Source organism: Nymphaea colorata, chromosome 1 (genome assembly GCF_008831285.2).
Source record: "Nymphaea colorata isolate Beijing-Zhang1983 chromosome 1, ASM883128v2, whole genome shotgun sequence".
Lineage (NCBI taxonomy): Eukaryota > Viridiplantae > Streptophyta > Magnoliopsida > Nymphaeales > Nymphaeaceae > Nymphaea > Nymphaea colorata.
This window is the reverse complement of record NC_045138.2, coordinates 23,854,422-23,862,158: the sequence shown is the minus strand read 5'-3', so window position 1 is coordinate 23,862,158 and position 7,737 is coordinate 23,854,422. Positions and strand designations below refer to the sequence as shown.

The following is a 7,737-nucleotide window of genomic DNA, read 5'->3' as shown; positions in this document are numbered from 1 at the left end:
AGAGAAATCCAGAGATGGGCCCCGGAGCTCCATCTTCCACGTTGTCGCCATAAAATCATGATCTGTTACCCACAAAAAAAAAAAAAAAAAAAAACCAGGAAAACGACACTAAAATGACGGACACCAGGGCCAAAAAAAAGCAACCACGTCCTCCGATTAGTAACACGCATCAGCAGGGAGAAAATCCCTATCCCAACCCTCAATTATCTGAACTCCCACTCCCTTCAGCGATGACCAAACACGTGAGCAAGAAAAAGGAAGCCAAGCCAGACAAGAGAACCGAAGAGTGGTAAGCTTCAATTTACTGGGAGGTGAAAAAAGAAAAGACAAAACTGTGTAACAACCAGAAGGAGTTTTTCCTGTTTCGCTGTAGCTATGTGAAGCACATGGTCAGTGCAAACCCCCTACTCTCCCTCGACATGGCCGACGGATTACACCATCTACAATCGTCATGCTGCCAAAGAGAGTCCACTTGGAGATCATTGCGACATCAAGGACCACAATCATGAACAGATGTATACATGGCGCCAGCTAAAGCTTTCTTCGCCCTCTCCATCGAATCTTCAACATTCCCTTGACTAGCAGTAATTTATCCTTTAGATAGTGATGATGGAGGTAACAGAAGCTCCAGTTCTCCCTGATTTTGGGCGCAAGAATATAATGACCATCAACAACAAAATCACCCAATTCTTAGTTGCTTCCAACCGTCATCCTCAGGCTGCCAAGTCTGCACGAGCACCTCCTCATCTGCATTCTGCCAAAGTTGAAAATTGCAAACCACTCATTGGATCTTTTCTTGCTTCTGTTTGGATCCTGCTGAGCTATGCTCTGCAGATTTCATGGGCACTGTGGACACTGCGTGAAGATAAGGGAAGGCAGCAGCCACTACAGATGCTGCAGTTGGGTTGTTAGCCGGATTTGAAGCTGTGCTCAAGGGAGTGGTGAACTGGTGTGTGTGCAGGACACCCACACTGCCCCCCTAGCGGTAGCATTACTGGCACAACCAGACTTTAACGATTCAGAAGCAGAGGTAGTAAGAGAGAGACTGGATCCGCCTAGAGAGAGTGCTCCTGTGGCTGCAGAATTTGAAGACACTGACGGTGAGTTCTGTGATTGCTCCGATGACGGTCTTCTTTGAGGCAGGTTAGAGATGGATGGCTGCACCGAAGAAGATGGTTTTGGGTAGTACCCAGCAGCAGCAAGTTGAGAGGCCTGAGAAGACTGTGGTGCAAGGTAGTTCTTGCTAAAGAACATCTGAGCGGGCTGATACTGCGCCTTATTAAGTTGCTGGTGAGACTGCTGCTGGCTTTTCAAGTTTAATGACTGGACAGGCTGCTGCTGCTGTTGCGACTGCTTAGGCGACGAACTCTGCACCAACTGTGGATGCCCCAAAATTGCAGGCAAATTGTTTCGACCACCAAGAGGAGGAGAAGACTTTCTAGTAGAGCTTGTATGTGAATTCTTTGGTGGCTGTGAAGCAGCTGGCACTGGTGCAGGCAAAACCCCTCCTTTAGTGGCTGGGGCAGTTCTAGTAGACGGGCTCCCACTGGTCTTTGCAACGGACTGCGGAGGTGATCCAATAATGGGAGTGGATGAATTCAGCCTGACTGGAGCAGCATTAGAGACACTGCTACTCAACGAAGAATTTGGCAAGCCGTGAGGCATATGTCCCCCCATTGGCATTGCAGTTACCTTTGCATTGACGCCAGTACTAGCAAAGGATATCTGTGAGTGTGCAGGAGATCCACCGGGCCCAGTAACAGGACCTTTAGGTTGCTTTGTTGGTGACGACGCAGATGCAGATCCCATTGTTCTTGTGCTAGGCACTGCTGCTGTAGCAGATTTCCACTGAGGCGATGCTTGGGGAGTAGTCCCTTGCATAAGAGCTTGTGGAAAAGCAGATAGACCCCCAGGAAACATGTTTACAGGAAGACGGTCAGTGTAAGATATGGCTGTAGCAGTCGGTAGGGAAACAGTTGGAACGCTGGCATTGCTAGTAGACGATTTTGAACGGGCCATGAGCTGCGTCTGCTGCTGTGACTGCTGGATATTGGTACTACTAATAGAAGCAGGGCAGGACACCCGGGTTCCATTAGCAGGAGCTGAAACAAGATTGAGGCTGCGGGATTGATTTTCAAGAATGGCAGGGCTAGAAACATGTGGAGAAGAGGAACTCAAGATGGAGATAGAGGCATTCTCATTGTTATTCTCTGGCTGCCGTGAAAATGTGAGTGTTTGGGAAGCAACAGATGGAGTAGCCTTTGCACCACCCGCTGTCCTTTCTTCTTGACTAACAGCACCACCAATATTATGGTCACCAGCGTTCTTGCTGTCGTTCCCGATCTTTTGCTTACTGGTGCGCTGCACATGCTGTTGATGAGCAGAAGCTGCTGCTGCAACAGCCTGGGCAGCTGCAAGCTGGTAACTCTGTCTATAATGCTCCGGTAGATTCTGAAATATAGCATGATGACCTTGAGCCATCGAGAAGTCAATGCCTGGAGGAAAAGACATGGCAAAAGCCTGAGATGGCACCAACTCCATGCCTTTTAAACCATACTGAGGATGTGAATCCGAACTCTGAGGCTGAAGGTGCGGCTTCTCACCGTTCTTGGCACTGCCCAAGGAGGACATAATTGAAAAGTTTTGAGCATGATGGATGGGAACGGGAAGAGGGCTGATGCCATAGCTCGAACTGAGGGTTGGGTGATGATTGGTTTGGGTAAGGAAATTAGGGGAGACTTTGCTGTCTGCAGCAGAGGGGCTATCACTTTCGGCAGGATGTCCAGCTTCACTTTGGCGTGGATGCGAGGCATTTAAGTGGTGATTAGGGTGAACAGAGTTCGCTGGAGATTGGCGCGTTCTTTGTGGAGTCTGCTGCTGCGATTCTTGTTGTAACTGCTGCTGCTGTTTGTAGTTATTCGAATTGCTGCCACCACAACCTTGCAAACGCTGCTGCTGAGGGTGCTTATGAGATGAAGACGAACCACTAGAAGTGCTTGGATTCTGCTGCCCCTGTTGAAGAGCCTGAGATTGAGTTTGCTGTATTTGAGAAGGATGAAGCATTTGTGATGCATAAAAGGATCCAGTGAAAAATTGTGGAGGTGGTGCAGCAGTTGCCTGGCCTAGATGTGCAGAGCTGCCTCTATAAGCTGAAGCTGCTGCAGCAGCTCCAACATGGGCAGGAATCTGGAAAGGATAGCCACTGCTCTGTACCATTGCTATGTACTGAGCTTCGTTGGTGGGCAAGTTTGGATAGTTGTAGCTCACAGTAGCAGCTGCTCCAGAGCTACCCATGACACCACCAACTTGAGCTGCCGATGGACCAGCAGCGTGCCCAGTGACAGGGGCTTTTGATCCCCCAGGTCTGACCGCTGCTGCCACCTGATTCAGTGGGAAGATTATGGCAGGGCCATGCTGTAAAAGAATAACCATGATATAAGCTACTCAAGCAACAAGGCACAAGATGCTAACTGGACACAATTGACAGAGAAGATATCAACAACATACCGGTATGTTAGTCGCAGACGGTGTAAGAGGTGGTTGCTGGACGGTTGTTTGCTGCTTTCGCTGGCCATCTGCAATCTGGGCCGTAGCCTTCTCCTTAGGTACTTGGCCACCAAAAGTAGCAGCACTTCCATTACCCTTTTCATGTGTTGGGCCTCCGGTCCTTCCAGAAGCCGTGAAGTTGGCAGCAGGAAATGCTCCTGGTAAGGGGCCACCAAGTATCATCCCTTCTGTTGACGGCATTGCGTTGAGGTTGTAAGGTTTAGCTCCAAATAGAGACGCATTGCTTGCCGCAGCCCAAAATGGATTCATACGAGCTACATGCTGGAGATAATTAACCATCTTTGCAATGTAGCAGTGCGTGGCACAACGTTTGTATCGTTGATGAGGCAAGAGGATGTGCGGCTACAGTTCAATGACAGATCGAAACACTCAGTTCAAATTTTCAGATAACTGATAATGGACGAAAGAAACGCGTGAGAGAGAGAGAGAGAGAGAGAGACCTGAAGCGTTGGCGCTCCTGTGTTGCCCTCCATAGATACCACTGCTTGAACGGGTGGAGCTCCAGGCCAACTTGCTGGGGCTTGACCTATATACCTGCAGAGAAATCCCAAGCATTAAGAAATGATCTGAGAAAGATTAGCGAGAAAAAGGAACAGAAGACACGAAGACACGTAATGACAGTGGATCAAATACCCGAGTGGAGGAAGTCCGCCCGGCCAGCCAGCAATCGTCATATGCGGCATAGGCGAAGGTCCTGCCATCGCTGGTGCAGTGCTAGAACTATGTGGAGCTGAAACGAAAGCCCAAAAACATTAGAAACCATTTCGCTGATACTAAACCAACATTAGCATCACCAGGTCAACATTTACCAGATTTCTCCCACTGAGCAGGCACTTCCGGTGCCTTCATATCAACCCTAGCGACCTTCGAATGTTTATGCCCTTGCTGTTTACCGCCTTCTCGGTCTGATTTTTCCTCATCCATACGCAGATCGAAAATTCGATCTTTATTTTGCTTTGCCTGCTCGCCCGCTCCACATATCTCAGCTCGCTTCTCTGGTTCAGAATCGTTTGGAGGGACGTCTTGCTCCACCTTCTCTCCCGCTTTCTCCTTCAATTCAACCACGCTGATTTCCTCTTTCACATTCAGGGCCTGGATTTCCGAAGTCTGAGAGAAAAAGGAAAAAAAACCAATTACCTAAAAAGTTACTAGAAATACGAAGAACTTAAAAGAAGGAAAGAGACCGAAGTAACCAAAGGAACATCGAGAGCGAACACTCACTGAATCACCATTTATATCCCCGTCCACCATAGACCTTGCAGGGGGAGCCTGGCACAAAAACAAAACAAGATTATAAGAAGGCACCAAAAAATGGTCATGGCAAATATTTATGAATAATGCTTCATTTCCGTATTTATGAATAAGGTTTCATTTACTACCATGAGATCAAACTTGAACTTCTCCTCCTTCTGACTATCGCATGTGCTGAGACAAGAAGAAACCCTGAAAAGCAGATAGAAACAAATGTATCAGTTTCGACCAGAAACAATCCACAGATGACCATCATCTAACTAAATTCCTCACCCTTTTGTGGCATCTTCAAGACTAACGTCGGGCTTCACCGAACCAGTGGTCTCGACCTGCGGCTCGGACTTCTCGCAACAAATTACGTCTAGAACAACCTTCTCTTCAGCCGGTCCCTCCGCGGATGAAGGCTTCTCGTCAGGGATGAGGTGAGCTTTCTTTGCTTCCTGATTGGTCTCAAGCTTGATGGATCTCGCTCCATCCACCCCATTCGGAACCACAGCAAAGCTATTTTTGTCGCCCCTGGGCGAAGAGACCTCCATCTTTTCTGCCTCATCCTTGACAACGAAGGAAGCCAGAACTGTCGAAACCGCGCCACTTCCAACTCCGGCTTTTTCTTCCTCCGATTTCACCGGCCGAGGCCGTTTCCTTTTCGGAGCACCTAGGACACAAAGAATGAATCAGAACATAAACAACGAAAGGGTAAAGAGCTTTTCTTGCAATCTAGCCGGAAATTTAAAGAGAATCAATTACTAGGCAGACCCGCAGAAGGCGAACCCGCGGCCATCGAGCTCGAGACCTTCGGCTGCACACCGACTGATTGCTGAGGGGAGATAGGGGACGAAGCTCGGGGCTTCCCCAACAAAGCCGGGGATTCTTCCTCCCTGTCCTCCATTTTTAGGGACGAAGGATTGCCTGCCAATTCGGGATTCACAGCCGGGGCCGGGTATTGCCTCAATCCGAACAGGACCTCCGCAACCTCGATCTCGATCTCCTCCTGGATCGAAACTTTTGGCACCTTGGCAGGCCGCTGTTTCGCTCCAATCGGCTTCTGAACGACATAGAGAGAGAAAGAGAGAGAGATACAGATCTCAGGAGGAGGCGAAGGAGAAAGAATCGGAAACAAGTGAATGTTTTGGGTCGCTGAAACAGACCACTCTCCGACGGATTGGCGCGTTGGATGGTGGCGAAACGGAAGCCGCACTAGGAGTTGCCGGAGAAGTGGAACACTGTCGCAGGGTGGGAATCTGTTCTCCTCCTCCTCCACCCCCTGAACCCGAGCTCTCATGTGATCTTTTCACAGAAGCTGCACACAAATACGAAAACAGAAAAGATCAACCAAAAAATCCAGAGAAAGGAGTCGAAGCCTTTCATCCACCAAATAATTATTTCAACGGGCCTCTCACCAGACCGAGCCTTCCTCGGCACTGGAACTCCAATCATCTCGTCGGGGACCTTCCACGGCGGCTTTACGATCTTAGCCGCAGGAGGTGGGATACTTCTTCGGTGGTCCGCCGCCGACGAGTCCTCGTCCTCGTCATCGTCCTCTTCCTCAACATCCACACTCTCTTCAGAGCTCTCCTCCCCTCCCTCCTCCCTGTTACCATGCAACCTTTCCCCTCTCCGCCTCTTGCTCCGACTCAACCGATCCTTCTTCCGATCCCTCAGCCGCACTGCTGCCGTTTCTTGCATCTCCCCAGCCACTGCCTCCTCTGAGCAACAAAACAGAAAGGCAAATCATGTGAGTCGTCACAGAACAAAGAACGAAAGAAAGAAAGAAACAAGAACCCAACTTGTAACTCTATCTGGTCGGAATCTCGCGCGAAAAGAACGGAAACTCCCAAAGAAGAACCCTTTCCCTACCAGGCGAGTCCCTCATCCCGCTACCGCCGGTCCGCTGCGGCCGCCTCCGCGACAACCCGTTCGCCATCGGCTGTCCTCTTCTAACCTCCCTATTCCTGTCCATGACCCACCACGTCGATGACCTTCCTACTCATCTAACTGCGACCCTCGACCACCTCCGATCTCCGCCCGATCTCGGTGCATAATTCCACCCAGAACACCGAAAAACGGCCCACCGGAAAAAACACCCTTGGGTTCGACCACTTCCACGTCCCAGCGAGAACCCGAAGAATCTCCGACTCCCCAAACGGAAACCCCTCGCCGAGAAGACGCCTTTCTCCAGATATCTTCTCTCTCTCTCTCACGCTCTCTCTCTTCTATCCTCTGCCGTCGCCCATTTGGCCTCTCGCTCTCTCTCTCTCTCTCTCTCCCTCAACCAAGAGACCGCTTCTGAGAAGGGCGCATGGACGGCCACCACGTCCCAGACGTTCATGTCGAGAGCAATCCACCGTCGGATCCACTAGCGAATCGGACGGTCCGGATCATTTCCTGCCACCATGGCGCATGGTGGGCCGTCAGATGAACCGAGTGCGAGACCTCCGCGCAGCTAACCACGTGTCGGAATCCCTCTCGGCTTCCTTCCACACCAAGCATCGCCGATAGGCCCCCGATTTATTCCCCCCTCCTTTCTCCCACGTACACGTGTCGGTTAAAGCCTCTCGCTTCCGGTAGCCGGTGGAGGAAGGTGGGCAGGATATCAGCCGGCTCAAATCAGTCAAAAGCGTCCCCTGCGTCTTCCACCTTTTGGCGTTTATTTTTTTTTTTTTCAAAAAGAAAGAAAAAAAATCACGGTTCTTCCGGTCTCCTCTTTCTTAAATCGCCGTCATGGTTGACTAATCGGCTACCCCCGCGTTGCAACGGGCGGTCCCGATCCACGGATGTAGAGAACGAAAACGCTGACGGCCGTCCATCTCGAGCCGATCGCCACGCTGGCAGTGAGGGGACATTAACCTGCTCCTTCTCTCTCTCTCTCTCTTTGTCTTCGAGTCAGCCTGATCATTTTCCGCCGTCCGATCGATCCTC

General features: G+C 50.3%; 1 protein-coding gene across 4 annotated transcripts; it reads right to left on the bottom strand.

Annotated features, from left to right (window-relative positions):
* Positions 1-276: 276 nt before the first annotated feature.
* Positions 277-7,094, bottom strand: LOC116252414 (protein TIME FOR COFFEE-like). 4 transcript variants are annotated; one of them, XM_031626659.2, is made up of 12 exons: positions 6,676-7,094; positions 6,219-6,524; positions 5,967-6,118; positions 5,566-5,863; positions 5,092-5,473; positions 4,947-5,010; positions 4,789-4,836; positions 4,377-4,674; positions 4,201-4,297; positions 4,008-4,101; positions 3,508-3,909; positions 277-3,414 (listed from the first exon to the last, which is right to left on the bottom strand). In XM_031626659.2, exons 1-12 carry the CDS (start codon positions 6,776-6,778, stop codon positions 931-933), a joined length of 4,728 nt encoding a protein of 1,575 aa, XP_031482519.1. In that variant the 5' UTR covers positions 6,779-7,094; the 3' UTR covers positions 277-930. The 4 variants fall into 4 exon arrangements, with proteins under 4 accessions (XP_031482519.1, XP_049932992.1, XP_031482527.1 ...); XM_050077035.1 differs by having other exon boundaries at positions 277-3,012; XM_031626667.2 differs by having other exon boundaries at positions 5,575-5,863.
* Positions 7,095-7,737: the final 643 nt, after the last annotated feature.

Excerpts from the sequence above, each read along its gene's own strand:
- LOC116252414 (XM_031626659.2), bottom strand. The coding sequence starts at position 6,778 with ATGGACAGGAATAGGGAGGTTAGAAGAGGACAGCCGATGGCGAACGGG. Across the intron at positions 6,525-6,675 it reads CGGGATGAGGGACTCGCCTG|AGGAGGCAGTGGCTGGGGAG; the intron begins GTAGGGAAAGGG and ends TTTGTTGCTCAG. Across the intron at positions 4,837-4,946 it reads AGTTCAAGTTTGATCTCATG|GCTCCCCCTGCAAGGTCTAT; the intron begins GTAGTAAATGAA and ends TTTTTGTGCCAG.